General features: G+C 41.2%; 1 protein-coding gene across 2 annotated transcripts; it reads right to left on the bottom strand.

Annotated features, from left to right (window-relative positions):
* Window positions 1-39: 39 nt before the first annotated feature.
* Window positions 40-18406, bottom strand: ikbkb (inhibitor of nuclear factor kappa B kinase subunit beta). 2 transcript variants are annotated; one of them, XM_078285342.1, is made up of 22 exons: window positions 18285-18406; window positions 17479-17597; window positions 13331-13425; window positions 11226-11346; window positions 10111-10180; window positions 8594-8682; window positions 7783-7872; window positions 7542-7666; window positions 6887-6994; window positions 6681-6810; window positions 5908-6102; window positions 5683-5797; window positions 5066-5189; window positions 4810-4961; window positions 4260-4321; window positions 4061-4161; window positions 3915-3964; window positions 3697-3796; window positions 2576-2723; window positions 2160-2257; window positions 1758-1851; window positions 40-1142 (listed from the first exon to the last, which is right to left on the bottom strand). In XM_078285342.1, exons 2-22 carry the CDS (start codon window positions 17581-17583, stop codon window positions 1083-1085), a joined length of 2232 nt encoding a protein of 743 aa, XP_078141468.1. In that variant the 5' UTR covers window positions 17584-17597; window positions 18285-18406; the 3' UTR covers window positions 40-1082. The 2 variants fall into 2 exon arrangements, with proteins under 2 accessions (XP_078141468.1, XP_071775863.1); XM_071919762.2 differs by having other exon boundaries at window positions 18229-18393.
* Between the last annotated feature and the right edge of the window lie 697 nt (window positions 18407-19103).

The following is a 19103-nucleotide window of genomic DNA, read 5'->3' as shown; positions in this document are numbered from 1 at the left end:
TAGAATAGCTGCAATAACACAAGAATGAAAAACAGAAAATTGTCTTCGGGCTGCCAAGGGACGCTGGACAGGCTGAGTCTCTTTCGTTACATGCAGTTTGTTTATCAGTGGGCACAAAACCACTGAATAAATGCAGACACAACATTCTTACAATCATCCAGCATATAGCAATAATAGCCTCCCATTTCAGTAAATGATTGGCTTAGTAAAATAGATATCTTAAAAATGAAAGTCCAGTGAGAAACACTACACTGAAGTACAATGAAATATAGTTACATACCATACAATACAGAAACACCTAATTTTTGAACACAATCATGAAGCCTTAGTAAAATACAGTTTGTATCCTGATAGAAGTCCACCATGTAGAGCAACAATGATAAACTAAAATGTGACTAAAATATATGGCTAAAAACATACAGTAAGAGAGAAATATTTCTGGACAAGATTTATCACATTAACAAATCGATGACACTAATTTATAAACTTCTCGTTTTCAGAAATGAACATAAAATGTGCTTTTTAATACATTTGTCAACCGTTTTAAGGTCACACAGCCCACTGTTTTAAAAGAGAAGTTTTAAACGTCTTTCTACATACAGTAATACTGTAGGAATGCTCTGATTGGAATTATATTAACAGATGACAGACTTTGTCTTAAGAAAATCAGCTGATACGATCCCTGATACCAGTATTTGCTTTAATATTTGTTCTGGGCAAGGTGAAGTGCAGCTTCGTCAAAAAAATGACTTAACATTTACTTTAAATTTATAGGCGAGTGAATAAATAAGATCCACCTCGAACACATTTCTTTTATGTTATTGCTAATCAAAGATAGAATGTGCTTCAATGTACTACATGGAAGCAAAAAATGTTTCCTCCTTTACAAAGTCAGACAGGAGTAGTGGAGCCGATCACTAATCTCATTACGCAAATATCTGCCAGTAACAATCAGTGGCTGATGAATGGGAGCATCCCTTCAAAATGGTCCACAGAGAAACTGCAGCCTCATGCAGTTTGCCATCCTTTCCACACAGGGGCAGCAGAGGACCGCTTCACATTTCAGCAAAGACTGAGACAGTTTAGGAGAGATCGCTGGAGAAACTCTGTCCTCCGTTCAGCCACGTCCACTCCCTCAGCACCTAGCAGTGATGTAGAGATCAAGATAATCTTCATCACACATAATTCAGAGAAAATCATACTGTGCATATGCATGTGTGTGTGAAAGAGTGGTCAAAACGTTGCTGCCCCTGTGTAAGGGCACCTAACTTCTAAGTATTTGCATTCCAATCAATTAATCAATCCAACTTTATTTATATAGCTCATTTCCTACATTAAAATGTAATGCAATGCGCTTTACATCAGGGCATTTAAGAGTTAAAGGCTTATAAACTTTGAATTATCTGCCTTCAAGTCAAATGGAAAACTGTTCCAACGCCTGAGTGCATAGGAGCTAAAAGCAGCCTCATAATAAGTCTCAGTCCTTGTTTTGGAGACAACTAAGAGAGTCTGTGGATCCGATGGCTCTAGCAGGAACATATTTTGGTAGCATACCATCTACCAAAAATCTTCAGTCTGTTCTACAGCTCACTGGTAACCAATGCAGAGACTTTAAAACAGGAGTAATGTGAGCTCTCTTCATGCAGCTGATCCAAGGATGGGTACTGAAAACTAGCTAAAATTGGCTTTAATACAGTTATAAATCACAACACGCAGTGTGTGTGTGTGTGTGTGTGTGTGTGTGTGTGTGTGTTTACCTCCATGCTGCTCTCTGACTCCTGGATGGTGTCATGCAGCAGACTCTGGAGTCGACTCTCGAATGTCCTGCTCTCCTCCACTAGGGATTCATCACTGCAAACACACCCAGAATGATTCATCCAGATGTTACTCATTCTCAAAAACATTACTGTATGTATGGGAAATGTTTTTGTGCCTTCCAGAGGGTTATTTGATGATATCCTTTGGGGAGAATGGATAGCAGTGGAGTGAGTGAATTTAGCTTTGACTTGATCAGCCAGCAGGTGCATGACATATTTAGCACTGAAAAACCAATGCAACGCAGGCTCTTCGAAAACGTACTGAATTCAAAAACATTCTGAAAGTTGTGTGTTGTGTTTGTGTGTGTATGTGTGTGTGTGTGTGTGTATGAGTGCACTCACAACTGCTGTAAGCTGTGTCTGGGGGTCAGTAGGGGGGGTACTGAAGAGGGGGTTCGTATGCCATCAGGACTCCCACTCACCGGGCTGCGAACCTTACTCTAGATAAGAGAATACATATTATTATGTACTAATCTGTGCTAATTAATATGTGTGTAACAGGGCAGCACAATTATGGCACAAAATGATCATCTTAATTATTTTGCTAGATATTGCGATCATGATTATTAATCACAATTGTTAGTCTTGATGATTTGAGGAAGCAAATTATTTTACTGCACTTTCTGCAGTAAAATAAGAGAGATAGAGAGAGGGAGAGAGAGAGAGGGAGAGACAGAGAGAGTGAGGGAAAGAGAGAGAGAGAGAGAGAGAGAGAGAGAGAGAGAGAGAGAGAGAGAGAGCACTTCATGTTCCCTCACACAGGCGACTTTGAGCAGGTTCCACAGCTCCCTCTGTCGTTTCTCCTGCAGACTCATGAGGACTTGCTCGCTCTCTGCCATCCTCTGGACCACTCCCTCCACCTTGGGCAGCAGCTCCATCACACGCTGACGGCACACCACCGTCTTACTGCAAAACACACACACACACACACACACACACACACAGACACACACACACACACACACACACACACACACACACACACACACACACACACACAGTGTTCCATTATAGCAACACAAATTAAAATTTGTTCTACAAAATCTTGTATTCAACCAAGATATACCTTTATTTATCCAGGGAGAGTCACCTGAGCATGCATGCTTGTTTCCAGCAACACCCTTCTTCACTTTCGTACAGTTACACACATTCACACCTGGGAGCTGCCCAGTACAACCACAGTCCTTTACTGGTGGCCACTGAGCAGCTCCATTGGAGCAGTTGGGGGTTAAGTGCCTTGCTCAAGGGCATCGCAACAGAGGTTGTTGAAGGAGGGGAGAGCGTTACTCATTCACTTTCCCCACCCACATTTTCCTAGCCGATCCTGGGATACAAACTGGCCATCTTCCGGTCACAAGCCTGCTTCTCTAACTTCTAGGCTACTGCCACCCCTCCATATACAATGATATATTTAGTTCTTATTATATTATTATGATATACAGTATATTCAGTATCATCTTTTAAGTCACTTCTTTTATGTAAAGGCCTTCTCTTAGTGTTTATTTTAAGTTATTTTATTCTATTTTAATTTATTATATTTCTTTTTATTATTTATTGTATTCCATTTCATTGCATTCCTTCTTTTAGATGGTGTTCTTTTCTACTTTTAAGTCCTTTATCTCGTATTATATTTTATTGACTTTTTAAACTATATTTTCTTGTTGTAAAGCACTTTGTAACTTTTTGAAAAGAGCTATATAAATAAAGTTTATTATTATCATTATTATTATTATTATATATTTAGTTAAGTTATTCTTCCTTGTAAGACTGCAAAATGTGTACTTCTTCTTTGTAAGGTTGCAAAATGTATACTGTTCTGCATGTTCTTGTAATTGTTGTTGGAGCTTTATGAGAATGTAGCGTGTTTGTGTGTGAGTACCTGAGGTGAGTGTAGAAGTCTCTGAGTTTCCTCTCATAGAACTGCACAGCCTGAACCACCAAGCGCACCACCTCCTGACTGTCCCCCGAGCACCGCTGGTCTGACCAGGGCAAGGACAAGGAAAGACAGGAAGGATGCAGGAAGCAGGTTTACTTTTAGATGGAAATACTGTAAGAAGTGTAAAGTGTATAGTGAACAGATGCATGTTCATTTCAAACCTCTGGGTTTCTCTCTGAGTTTGCGGAACAACTCCATGGCCTTTCCCTCACTGAAGGACAGAGAGAGAGAAGCATGGAGGTTAACGTCCAAAAAGCAATTGTTTTTATGATGAAGTTAGGTTCAGACTGATCATATTGTGTCTTACAGTGTGTCCAGGGCCTCTCCACTCCTCCACGGCTGTCTCTGCAGGTCCACTATGTCTGTCTGCAGCTGCATCATCTCCTCCTCCAGTTCACTCACCTTGGCCTGCACCACAGTATGGGTTTTAGTTTTCAGTATATGAATCCTTCCACACGTGTACACAATTACACACACACACACACACACACACACACACACTCTACCTGACCACAGCTGACAGCAGTCTGCTCCATTTCCCTCCACACACCCAGAAGTTTCTCTGACGCTAGAAAACGTAACCAGACTATCATTAGTCAGCGGCAGAATGAATTGTACTCAGTACTCAAGTCTAGATACATGATCTTACAGTGTAGACCGAGATCCACTGCTATTCTACCAGTAAGCATTTGTATATATTTACGTTTATTCATCACTTTTGCTTAAAAACATAGAATTAAGGGAATAGCTTTTGAAGAATGATGGTTCCTGCACTATGGACATTATTTGTGCATTTTCCACCTGAGGTAAAAAACAAGCCAAATCAAGCTCTAAATAATTTACACCCTGACATATTCTTTATTTCAATCTCCCTTGACGAAAAAAGAAGTAAAACTTGCACACAATTAGGATTGTTCTCATTTGGGGGGGTACTGACATCATCGATGATGGAAAGTAAGAATGACCCGTTTAAAGGTGTAATGCGATATTGGCAGTTGCAGTGTTAAGTCCCTTTAGTAATCTGATATCTATCAACATGATTTCGTGTCACAGTACCGATCCCTGTGGCTCTCTGCTCCTGGTATTTGTCCATGTCTATGTGCAGGCTGGTGGTGAAGAAGTCCAGCTTGGCCGTCAGTCTCTGGTGCATGGACACCATCTCATTCTTCTGCTTGGACAGTGAGGAGTTGTGTCTCAGTAGGCTCATGCTGAAAGAAAGAGGAGAAAATATGTATATGTTTTATCAAATATAGACATACAGCGCGTGTGTGTGTGTGTGTGTGTGTGTGTGTGTGTGGGGAGGGCGTCCTACATGGCAACTTTCTGCCCCTGCTGCAGTCTCTGCCAGTCTTCCTTCAGGGAGCGGATGGTGTGCCATGCCTGGCCACAAGTCCTCCTCAGAGGACTGTAAGGCAGCATGTGCTTAGGGTCCGTCTCTATGAGAGAGACAGAGACAGGCAAAGACAGAGAGAGACGGAGACAGATGGATTCATTATGTGAATGTTCCTGCTTGACTTTTTCTTCCCGCTCTTTTGAAAGAAACACTCTAGCCCCATACACAAAGAAGTACTGAAAGTCACTGTGCAGTGAATACACAGCAACCCAGATTTTCATTACACAACTCTCTCACACACACACACACACACACACACACACACACACACACACATACAGTCAGACAAATGGAACAGATGTTTATTGTTATGAAGTACTTATGAAATGTTATTAATTTATTTTATTCAATTATATTTAGATGCTTTGGCAAAATTGTTCATCATGTTCAAGCCACTAAAGTAGATTCACCTGAAATGAACAGACAGAGGTAGAGGCAGAAAGAGATGAAGACTCTGAGAAGCCATTGTAGAGAAATACAGGTTGAAGAAGTATTTTTCTTATTCTTATATAAGGAAAAACAAGCAGTGTACTCACGGACGAAGCGTATGTTTTCAGGGAGTGTGCGAGGTGCAAACTGGGGTTCGTAACTGCAAGAGGAGCGATCAAACAGGAAGACCAGAGGCAAGTCTGTCCGTCGCCCGTCTATCTCCTACAGACACAGATATCATACTGTAACACAGCACACTCTCACATTGTGTATTCGATGGGTGAATATTGCGTGTCCATGTGGGTGCTGTATGTATTTATGTTAGATATTACTGTGTAATCTATGGCGCACTGCGTCGCCTCTCCATGAGGCTCCAAGGCTAATCCAGCCTCCAGCAGCAGCTCCTGGTTGGCTGGAGGGATGTTGGTGTCTTTTTCTATTCTCAGCTGCAAGTCAGCCACGGTCTCACTGGCCGAAACTGAGTACGTCAGGATCTTAGCAGAGACCATGTTCAGAACATGAACCAGCTGGGGGAGGAGAGATTGAGAAAGATTAAGCATGGTGGAGAAAGAACAAGCAAACATGATGTTCCCCTATAAAATGACGTAGGCACCCCGTGAATCAGAAACAGAATCACAAACAAGATGTATCATCTGTCCAAGTTTCATCACAACTGGACCACTGGTGTAGCAGTTAGGGCCTTCCAAAGATAGAAATTTTGACCTTTTATTATGATGATTACCCCATCAGACCTATCAGTGTAATTTTGGAAACACTAGAACGAAGTGCCGAAATGCATCATGTCTCCACTGGTATCTGAGATATCACGTTTGAGATTAAAAATGTGACCTTTAATTATAGTGCCACCATTAGGTGTATATTTATATGTATGCAGTGTATATTTTAAAATGCTGGAACACATTGCAAAGACGCATCATCCCTCTGAGTTTCGTCAAAATCAGACCAGTGGTGTCTAAGATATTGCGTTTGACAGACGGTTGGAGACAGCCTGATCTATAGTCTTGATTTCATTGTGTGGGGGACAACAAGACAAAAGGAATGAATGAATGAATGAATGAATGAATGAACGAATGAAAGAGAAAACCTTGAGCTCCAGTATGGTCTCCAGCTGGGAGAAGCAGTCGCTGGGTGTGGACTGGGGGTCTTTGCCTCTCTCCTGAGGAGACCACTTGAGCATCAGCTGCAGCCACTTCTCCAGCCGCTCCAACAACAGACTGTAAAACACAATGTTCAGATGTTGCGCTGAGATTCTTATAGTCATGAGTAAGCATTAGTGTGCGTGTCTGTTACCTGTTGAGGTTGTTGGGCTGCGGGAGATGTTTGGAGAAGCGGACTTCTCCTGTGAGGTCCTCGTACACCACAATGTCAGCATCCTGCTTCATCCTCAGCTTATTATGCCTAAAAAGGAAATTGATGGATTATGTGGGAGATAGAGGCAGAGAATCATTTGGAAAAAATCCCTGACAAATTTAGGTTTGGCGGTGCAAATTAATAGTACCAAGGGAATTGACCTCGGCACAAACCCACATTTCCTTCAATTCTTTCCTCTGGCTACTCTCGTTTGTTCTCTCCTCGTGTTGAAATCCATTCATGTAATAACAATATTTATCTGGAATGAAGCTTATCATTACTAAACATCCAACTCAAAAGAAAATGTAATCGTACAGCTTATTATTCAAAACCAAGGCTGCAGTGGGTGAGGTGTAAAGGAACATTGGAGCTGAGGAATGTGTTTGTAATTTCATTGGCAATCGGAGAGGGGGAGATTTGAGGGGGATGAAATGGGTGCCACCCTGTTGGCACAATGCTTGATGTGCATTGCCCTTATTCAGGGAACTTACTAAGAAAAAACAGTCTAGTCTAGTCTTGTTTATTTTATTTGAAATTTGCCTAGGTATGGAAGTTTTGTGATTCAGCATGCAGACTAGTTTGAGGGTGGTACTACCAGGGAACAGGTTGCCAGGTTGGTAAGAAGGGACGAAATCCTGCGATACACTCAAACACCAAAGTCCCAAAGCTCCAGTAGTCCACAGTGACTGTGTACTTCTGTCTCTCGATGAGTTCTGGGGCCTGGAAGGTGGGAGGAGGAAAGAGAAAGAACAGGTTCAGTTGTTAGTGTGTGGAACACACTTCAGAGCTCATGTGCACACACAAATGCATGTTTACCTCGACCTTTCATCACTTACTAGGTACTGCAGAGTTCCCACAAATGAGGTACAAAGGCTGCTCTGGTCCAGCTCCTTCGCATAGCCGAGATCTATAATCTTATGGATCAACTGAAATTGGGGGAGAAAGTCAAATAAATAAGTGCTATTGACAAAATGATATCCTGTAATTACTACTGGATAACCTAAACCTGAGTGGCTCACGAACACATGAACAGATATAAGCTCTTGATGCCTTTCTTTCCATTTGTGCATACCAACTTCTGCCTCAATAACCTAAATCAACAATTGCGTCAGTATGTTGGATTTACTGTCCTCTATTATGTAAAAAAAACAATCAAAACAAGTGTTTTATGTAAAAATGTAAACTTGACAGAGATAAAGTGTATTTAGTACAATCCCATAAATACAGCAGTATGCGCATAAACATGAATAAACATCTTTAATATGTCTAGCCACAGTTATATAACACGCTTCATTTCCGTGCATTCTATGGCGGGCCGGGGGATGAGATGGTATATTACATAATAAACCAAACAGAGGGAGGCCCATACAGGAAGGTAAGCGGTATACAATCCCAGAAGCCTCTGGTAATTGCAGGGATAAGGAGATAGAGTGAGTTTTAACTTCCCACATTAAATTAAATTATAAACTGACATTCAACACAACAATACTGCACTCACCTAGTAAAACATGAGGATGTGAGACAGACCTGTCTCCTGTACCTATTCCTCATGAAGCGACTAATAACGGTTAGCCTGTATGTGACCTTTTTTGGTTTGATCTGGGGCGTATTTGTAATAACAAGAAGGTCAGAAGGTCTTCAACTCACTCTCTTCTCCCCCTGCTGTAGCACAATGTTCTCCGGTTTCAAATCCCTGTGGATGATCCTCTTCTTATGGAGGTAGGTTAGAGCCGAGGCTGAGGGGAAGGAAAATGGAGAAAAGAAACAGAGAAGAAGAAGAAGAAGAAGAAGAAGAAGAAGAAGAAGAAGAAGAGTCACATAGCTTATGGAGAAGTACAGAGTTGCATGTATCCTAACTGATTTGATGTTGATGTTTGATGGTGTGTGAATGGACGTGTACAGGAACGTTCCCAAGTATATTGCTTGTTTTCCAGTAAATCATTGCCTACATTTACATGCACAGAGAATTCCCTTTTAACCCAGTTACTCAAATAACCAAAGTTTGGGTCAACACATGTAAACATCATAAATTGGATAGAATAAGCCCATTAAGCTCAAACTGGCTCACTTACTCCAAAAATTGGGTTAAATGAGTTACTTTGGCATGTAAACATTTTACTCCTTTCACTTTTTGGTTACGTTGTTTTTTTTTTGTCAACAAACATGTCAGTGCTCAGTATTTACTATTGTTATTACTGTTGGGATGATAATTTCTTTGCCCTTCATTAAAAGTAACCTCAGTCAAATATGTAGAGGATAGCTGGTGGCAAAGGTGAATGAAGACAGCTTAATCCAAAAAAGACCTTAACCGGAGTGCGGCCAGTAGCCGGGTTACTCTGTGCATGTAAACAAAGACACTGATGTGTAGTGACTGTGGTTATAGCCCAAAGGGCTTTGTCTCAATTTACAATTGAAACTATATTGTCACTTCACTTGTGCGTCAAAGGGTGACTAGTGAGTGTGTTGGCTAAGAGTGTTAAATGATGCAGAACTCATAACCTTTGGGCCCCTAAGTGTATGTGTGTGTGTGTGTGTGTGTGTGTGTGTGTGTGTGTGTGGGCTAGGTGGGTGTGTGCATGCCTATGTCTTTACCCTAGCTGGTGGTACAGTTTAAAAGGCTCAGTCAGTATCAGGAAATGTCTGCCAATGGGTAACAGGAAAAGGAGTTTCTCTGTTTCTCTCTATGTGTGTGTGTGTGTGTGTGTGTGACTCTTAAGCGAGCCAGGCGAGACATTGAAGATGTGTGTGATCCATACCATATGTGTCTTCTCTCAAATGTGTTTATACAGTGTGTGTGATATGTGCGTATGAGGTGAGTGTGTGCACGGGTACATGCACACACATCATACGGGTTTGCAAAAGAGAGTGTGAGTGTCTTTGATTTCTGACGTATACTTCTGCATGAGTGTGAGCTGTCACCGTAGTGACTCAGGGCTGCGGTTTAGGGTCATTGATGACATCATGATACTGGTCACCATGAGCGACCATATCCTCCATAATACAGGAAGCTAATCACGCTGCCAGCTCACTCAATCACTCAGTCTCTCTCTCTCTCTCTGTCTCTCTCTCTCTCTCTCTCTCTCTCTCTCTCCCTCTCCCCTCTCTCATATATGCAAAACTTGTTAGTAGTCACACTGGAGCTTGGGGTTATGTAGCGTACTCACAAATATCCCGCAGCAGAATCAGAACAGATCCTTCCCTCATTCCACTGCAGTTCTCCAAGAGGTTGAGATACTGCAGAGACCACAAACACAGACATTTGATACTGTGAATTATGGAAAGAAAACAGTCTGCTATAGACAGTCACAGTCATAGTTAAGGGTTCATTCCACACTAATCTGTCCTCTTTGTTAATGTTTTGGAACTTTCTGCTCTTTTCAAAACACAATGTACAATAAAATAGGTATTTTCCATCCATTAAGTAGATTGTGTGTTTAAGGGATCAGACATACTGTGTCGGAGGCCATGTGATTGAAGATTGAAGATTTGAGCAGAAAGCAAACCCAAATGGACTCCCTCTCTTTTACACACACACACACACACATACAGAAATTAGAGAGAGATTTTTTGGTACATTTTGGTCATTGTTAGGGGCAGTTTTAGTGAACTTTGAAATTATATAATTTTGCATTGCATATTGCCAAATAAGCACTCAATTTGTACCACTAAGGTTTGTTTTACTTAAAATAATAATATTCCACACATCCCACGTTTCTTTCCCCCTACTGGAAACTCTTGGCAGATCTTACAGGGCAGGATGATGCCGTTTTCCACTCTCTGTCCCCAAATAGTCCCATCTTCCACCCCTCCATTGTTTTGTTTTTTTACCATATTGGTTGTTTTAGTTTTTATGACGCAGTGGTTTGTATGGCGTTGGCATTTTCTTTGACTGCCGGCTGCATGGTGCCAACACTTTCCACTGCTTCAGGTCGCGTACTCAGTTGTTCTCTGCTAAAAAAAGCGCTTCATTTTTTCTCGCCCAGGGCAAACTGGAAAGAATCCCTCCAATCACCTACAGTGGCCCACGGGGGACAGCAGTCACTTTCACGTGTGAATATTTGACAACTCAACGAATTAAACGGGGTGAAACAGGGTGAAATGCAAAAAAGGGTATTCCTAATTATCAGGGGCATTTTTTCCCCCCTCTCACTTTAGATTTCACAGGCATTTTATGAACTTTCAAGGGCATTTTTGCTTGGAGCCCCCATTCATTTCGGGCCCTGATATTCACACACGCTCACACACAGACACACACACACACACACGCATACAGACAGACCTTTCTCAGATCTCCTCCCTGGCAGTATTCCATGGCCAGAAGTGGCAGGTCGTTGGTGGCCACCAGTCTCTGCATTCCCTCAGGAACTTCCCTGGCTGCCACCACATTAACATGATCCAACCTGAGTGAGGAAAGAGAAACACACATCTATCAGTCAGTTAATCAAATTAATCATGGTTACATACTCTTATTAATACTACAGGCACCTTCTAAACCTTACCGTCCATTCCCTCATCTCAACTTTGACTTGCTGTGTTCTCTCTCTATCTGTTTCACATTCTTCATTGTGGCGCACCTCAAATTGAAACAATGTGTTTCTGATTGTCACAGGATCAGGCTCTCTTTGAACAGCCCATTAAAAAAGCAGAGGGAAAATATAAAGATAACAAACACCAATTGATATCCCACAGGCAAATGTTTTACACTGGAACCATTGTACAACATAGAATCAGTGTGCTGTAATCGCTACAATAGCAGGTGGTGGGTTCATACAGATAATAGTCATCACTAGAATAATAAAGCATATCAATCAGTGTTTTTTTCCCGCAGACCTTTAGTTCTTGGCCGCATTGGACTGTGAATGGTGACAGATGGAGCAAGCTAACCCAAACATGATGAGAAAATCATAACAGTGATATCACGGTACTACAGAAGTCTTCCTGATGCAGCGGGGATAAGAATTATATGACCTGATGTGGGAAATATCTCTCTCATCTCTTCTCTGCCTCCCTTAAGGTTATTTGGGAATGTCCCTTGGGGTATGTGGATAGAAAAGGAGTGTGTGAAAGTGAGATTAAATAGTGAGTCTGCATGAGTTTGCAGGGTGTATGGTGTTTTCTCTTAGTTTTGACTAGACCATTCAGCAATGACGCATATGCCGATGAAAAACCGATGCTATGCACGCGCTATACACATGCATCAGACTCAAAAACATTCTGAAAGCTGTGTGTGAACAGTATATGTGTGTGTTACATCTGTGTTAAGTAGCTGTAATAATATAATGGTAGGTTGTCCTATATGCGTCCCCTGCCCTGTGGTTTTTTCCACTAGTTGAGCGTGGGTGCATGAGAGGGTTGTGGTTGTGACCAAGTCTGTCTGAAAACAACACACTTGTTAAAACGGGACCTGAAAAAAAGACGATTTTATACCCGTGCTCACACCAACAAATGACAAAACACACATACAACTCACAAAAAATCAAAACCCTAGCAAGCTGTCATCCCACTCCAGAGACCCGACAACCAAACTTAAGCCCTCATAGACAACAAAGATTTGTGCCAAGCTGCACCACACTCACCAAAGTACAGCAAGATGAGGAGGTGGCAAATGGTTCTGTCAGAAATAACCACCAACGGACTAAAATAGCCCAAACTGCCATATTGTCATGATTTTTTAATGTCTTGGGTGAGTTTTTACTATTCCAGGATATAAATTTAGCCCCTTTGTATTTTGAGAACACTTGTAAAACAGATGGGTACATAAAATTAAAATGTCAAAGTCATAAGCTCGCAGCTTGTCATGGAATGTACCATGGTGAGTCAAAACATGCCAGACCAATGCTTGTCTCGCATGCCAGAAAGACGTTTTAGCCAAGCATCAAAGGCTTCGCATGGCAAAAGGATTCTCCGAGGTGTTTGCAATGTGAAAAACAGTTTTTTGGAAACAAGAAAATCACATTTTACAATTTCCATAAGCAAATATAATTTGAAAGATTCCCTCAGTTGAGTTAAATAATTACAGTCAGTAGCTACATCACAGTGCAAAGAGAGAATCCTGATTTTTTTGTAAACACAGAGACAAGTTCAGGCAAGATGCTGTGGGCAGACAGAAAAACTGTCAGGAGTTGGGAAATTTGGTCTTTATTATTCACGCATAGTAAAGACCAAATCTCTGTTGACTGATTTGAGTGTGGCTTGAAAACACTGTGCTCTAGTCTTTGTTTTATACTAAAGAGACACAGACATGACACCACCAACAGCTTCCTAAAGAGTACAACTGTAAATGACAAGGTAAAGGCAAAGGTACCTTATGAGAAAATGTGTCCAGACTAAAAAATAAACGTCTGAACTGTTACATGAACTGTGATGTGACAGAATGAAACTGACCTCTTCATGATCTCGATCTCCAGACACCATCGCTCTTTGTTTCTCTCACTCAGCTCCTGACGGCACTGCTTTATAGCGATCTGCTCCTCGGTGTCCTGCATGCATTCACACACACACACACACACACACACACACACACACACACACACACACAGAGTTATTATCTATAGGCTGTTCATTCTTTAGGGAAGCTAATAAGCAGCAAAAATATGAAGACGGCCATAAATTAAGGCATTTCTGTTTAATGAGATTGTAAACGATACTTTAAATTTTGCAATGGCTAATTAGTAGCAACAATCTTTAATATTATTTTTTAATTCAGCCTTTAATTTGGGCATTTCTGCTTAATTGGACTGTTTACAATATTTACAATACACATTACAAAAGCTAAATAGCAGTAAAAATCTTAAATCAAGGCATTTCTGTTTAATTACATTATATACAACAATTTATATTTTATAATGGCTAAATAGCAGTGAAAATCTTTATTACTTTAAGGTGGCCTTAGATTAGATTAGATTAGATTGAACTTTATTGTCATTGCACAGAGTACAAGTACTAAGACAACGAAATGCAGTTTAGCATCTAACCAGAAGTGCAAAAGAAGCAGTAAAAGTGCAGTGCAATGTAATGTACATATATATATAAATAAAATAAGCTATAAGGGTAGTATGAATGTGCTAAGATATATACAGTATGAACAGTATTAACAGTATCAACAGTATGAACAGTGGATATGAGTATGCAAGATATAGGAATATGCAAGATGTATATAATAATATATATAGTATATTCAGTATGGTGTATATACAGTATGAACAGTATTAACAGAATGAACAGTATGAACAGAGTGGTATGAATACACTTAAGTATATAAATAGAATAAACTGTAAGGGGTAGTATGAGTGTGCTAAGATAAATAACAGTATAAATAACAGATAAATAACAGTATGAACAGTATAGTATGAGTGTGCTAAGATAAATAACAGTATAAATAACAGATAAATAACAGTATGAACAGTATAGTATGAGTGTGCTAAGATAAATAACAGTATAAATAACAGATAAACAACAGTATGAACAGTATAGTATGAGTGTGCTAAGATAAATAACAGTATGAACAGTATGGTGTATAGTATATACAGAATGAACATGTGTATAGTAAGTATGTATAGTCACTGGAGGAAGGTGTCTGGGTGTTGTTGTGTGTGTGTGTGTGGGGTACCGGTGGGGTGGGGGGATGGGGAGGTATCCGGGGATGGGGGCTATCACCGTGGTGCAGAGTTCAGTAAGGTGACAGCTGAGGGGAAGAAGCTGTTCCTGAGCCTGCTGGTCCTGGAACAGAGATTCCTGTAGCGCCTCCCAGAGGGGAGGAGGGCAAACAGTCTGTGGCCGGGGCGTGAGGTGTCCCTGACGATGCTGCGCGCCCTCCGCAGGCTCCGCTTGAGGTGGACAGTCTCGATGACAGGGAGTGGAGTACTGGTGATGCGTTGGGCAGTTTCTACCACCCTCTGCAGTGCTTTCCGGTCTGAGACAGAGCAGTTGCCATACCAAACTGTGATGCAGTTGGTAAGGATGCTCTCGATGGTGCAGCGGTAGAAGTTCACCAGGATCTGAGGAGACATGTGGATTTTCTTCAGTCTCCTCAGGAAGAAGAGACGCTGGTGTGCCTTCTTGACCAGGGTTGAGGTGTTGAGGGTCCAAGAGAGGTCCTCGGAGATGTGGACACCCAGAAACTTAAAGCTGGTGACACGCTCAACCTCCGTTCCATTGATATGGATGGGGGTGTGTGTGCAGCCTTTGGTCTTCCTGAAGTCCACGATGAGCTCCTTGGTCTTCTTGGTGTTGAGGGCCAGGTTGTTGTTGGCGCACCACGCCGCCAGGTGCTGGACCTCCTCCCTGTAGGCCGACTCATCGTTGATGTTGATGAGGCCCACCGCCATTGTGTCGTCTACAAACTTGATAATGGTATTGGAACCATGTACAGGCGTGCAGTCGTAGGTGAACAGGGAGTAGAGGAGAGGACTCAGCACACAGCCCTGTGGAACGCCAGTGTTCGGGGTGAGGGTTGAGGAGGTGTGATTGCCTAACCTAACATACTGGGGTCTGTTGGTTAGGAAATCCAGTATCCAGCTGCAGAGGGAGGTGTTGATGCCAAGGTCACCGAGTTTGGTGATCAGTTTGGAGGGGATGAAGGTGTTGAATGCTGAACTGAAATCGATGAACAGCATTCTCACATAGGTGTTGTTGTTGTCCAGGTACAGTAGGGCTTACAGTAGGGTGTTGCTGCTAAATTAGTTTAAGTAGAATAGATGGAAAAGAGAGGCGATGGCACAACATACACATATTTTAACCACTTGCCAAACATGCTGAGCAATAGAAGTACATCTCATTGCCCGTTCTTCATGGCATCATCAAGGAAAAAGCCTCCCAGCCTAGTTCCCATAACTTTGTTCTCAAATAGATCGTGGATAATCGTCATTGATCCAGGGAGACTGGGGATTTCCTAAGGAGGAAGCTTAATCATCACAGCACCAGCAGTAGTGGCAGTCCTGCCCTAATGTGCCACTCCCCGATGTCATTTCCACCCCTGTCATTTCCATTTCCTCTCACAGCCCGGCTTGGAGTGGCACTGATGATTAGCAATACTTCACGGTGATGAAATTGTTGGACAATAAATAATCTCTATATCCTTAATTATAGTAAATAGCAGAATAAACCTGACAGGCAACAATATGAGTACATGTTTGTATCAGGTTCAACTGGAAGATTCAACCCAGTGCTTATTTGACTAAATCAAAATTTTATTCATATTCTTAAAGAGTTTGACTTGCAGATTTAAAATGAGCTTTTCTGAATTTCCATAGCCCATCATAACTCAAAACACAGGTGTGTTTTACTCCAAATTCTCCAAATATCACAAATGTAAATAAACCTTGATGTTCCATTCAATAAATCATAATGTAAACAAAGCCAGTAGTGGGGTCACCAAGGGACAAGGAAACGGTTGCCACCTGTTTATTTTATTACAGTTAGTAATGACAAGTCTTTGTGCAAACAAGAGCACAGATACATCCGGACTTGAAACCACCTGAGAAAACCTTTTCTGACAAAGATTCCTCACCCAAAGGATCGCCCTTTCATATACTTCGGGTCAATATAATTCAGCATATCTGTTTTTGACTCATTATCATTTGTATGCAGTGATTATGATTCATATGGTATATGCCAATTTTAGTTAAGTATGCCTTGTGTGAGTAATACTGCTGAGGTACAGTGGTGAAGAGAGAGAGGAAGGTCCACTAGTGGGTGTGTCCATGTTCGCATGCTTTAAGGATGCACGTCTACAATGCTCTCATCCTGTGACTGGGTGTGATATCATTCAACCACAATCTATTCTATTGAACCAGGTGCATAAAGATGTCCGCTTCCTGGATTGATGTCATACCCCTTACAAAAAAAGTCACATCCGAAAACCCACATGGGAATTCAAAGCACTTTTCTGCTTTTTGGACACTTGGACACGCTTGGTTTTCATAATGTGAACAATTGTTTTCACGTTGTATTCTGACATCACATGTGACTGTTTTTACTTCAGATGTGAAAATTTCAATTCATAGGTGGTGAAAAGTGTTGTTTTTTTAACATTTGTTTTTATGTTTTTACCTGTCATTACATATGACAATATTTGTTTAATGTGTGAAAACTTAATTTCATGTGCAAAGAGACAATTCACAGGTGAAAATGTCATTTTCACATGAGAAATTGCACATATTCACATGTCAAAAACCAGCATGTGTCAACAACATATGTGCTTTGGAATTCACATGTGGGTTTTCATATGTGACTTTTTTTTTTTTAATGAAGGAAGGGAAGGTTCTCTGGGGTCATTGAAAGTGCAAAGAGTAATTTGGAGAAATCCGGCCAAGAGACCATCATCTGGTCCATTCTGTGGATGCAGGTCTCTTTAGTACCTGTGACAAACACCTAACCAACACCTAAATACCAATAAATACAGTAGGACATTCATAGTAATGCTTTTCTTAATCCAACGTAAACTGAAGGAGAGATGTAGGGGAAAGGTTAAAGCATTTATTAAGAGCAATAGCAGTTATTGCCATAATAGCAGACGTGTTTATGTTATGTACCTTGTTCTGCCATCTTGTGACATTTCCAAAGCCTCCGGTCCCCAGCCGCTCCTTCAGCTCCCAGGACCCGCAGCTCTGCGGCTGCTGCAGGGGGACACGGTTCATGTCCTCAGCTGCTCCTACACTCACCAACACACACAGAAAATTGTTCAGTGTTAGTTAGTGTTGATTTTTCAGTGAGAGTGATTTTGAGTTGACAGGTGTTGATTGGAGCGTTGTTTGTCCAGTCTGATATGGCTCTGGGCGCCTAAAAGTGTTAAATGAACTCTGATGGTTTGGACTGATATAAACACTGGCATAGTGTTGATCTGTACACTCTGAGAGTTAAATTAACACTGACGATTTAGCTGTTTGCTCCTGAGCAAAGATACACAACAGCACAGAATCTATGTAAAGGTTCACAGCCATATACTTCAAGTTCAATTTTATAAAGCGCTCACTTCAGATATGGCAGACATAATTTCCTCTCAAATGAGCTCTTTATTGTTATTACTCGATACTTTCAGGCCTATAGCCTACAACACTGAAGTGACAGTTGACTTCTGTACGTCAGTCAGCCTGCTTCCTTTTTTCTGCCGTTACGCGCTGCCGCGAATACCTTTGATCTCACCTCTCCAGCCTCGATTTAAATAAAGTTCGGTAAAAATTTCCTTTGATTGTTGTGTTTGCAGTTTTCTGAGGTTATTACAGTGCTACTGCTTTAATGCACTCAAGCACTGAAACTGAAGTGTTATCTAAACTAAATCCTACCTTGGAATTCGTACGCTGCGCCCAGAAAAGAGTGAAAGTTCACAACGTAAACACACCTAAGTTACGCTTTGAATGGAATGTATCCTGTTTTATCCCGGATTAAACTTTTAAAGGCTATTCTAATTTTGGCGACAAAACAAATCTCAAAAACTGTCTACTTCCTGATACTCATATTTCCTGTAAACCTGCACGCTGTCGAGACGTACCCGCCCCCAAGAAGGCAGAGTCGCCGGCTCACATATCCAACTCACACACTGGTGGCTTCATATCATAGAGGCTTTATTAACAAATCCTGACACATTAGGCCCGTGTTGTAGTTTACTTCATGCTCAGGCAAGCCTGAATCCCACTGCCAACTGTTACATCTTCAGCTTAGACATAGCCAACTACATTTTTGTGACTGGATGGGGAATGCAAGGGATTCAATTCAATTCAATTCAATTCAATTTAGCTCAATTCAGCTCAGTTCAATTCGATTAAATACAACTTTATTTAGCCCAAATGGGGCAATTTAAAAGATGCAATTAAAAGGTACAAATAAACAACTCATAGAATAAACATATCACATAACAAAAACAAGACAAGACAGATAACAGTTGGCCATTTGCATATTTGTGCTAATAAAGTGCAAAGTGCGGGCAGAGGTCAGCAGTCATACGCATAAAGCTGAAATTATAATAGTTTACACCTGTCTAGTGTTAGAAACCTCATGATCCTTATGTACAATGTTCATTTCTTCTGGTAAAAAGGTATATTCTATTTGTCTTACACTAGGGGGGCAGAAAGAGGCTACATGATGGGAGGAGGTTGAATTCACTGTGTGTGACTTGTCACCATCACTAATTAACTAGTTTGGTTGTCTGCTAACACTGAAT

This window comes from Centroberyx gerrardi, chromosome 8, assembly GCF_048128805.1.
Source record: "Centroberyx gerrardi isolate f3 chromosome 8, fCenGer3.hap1.cur.20231027, whole genome shotgun sequence".
Lineage (NCBI taxonomy): Eukaryota > Metazoa > Chordata > Actinopteri > Beryciformes > Berycidae > Centroberyx > Centroberyx gerrardi.
Note: the sequence above shows the minus strand (reverse complement) of the source record. Positions and strands in the feature narration are given on the sequence as shown.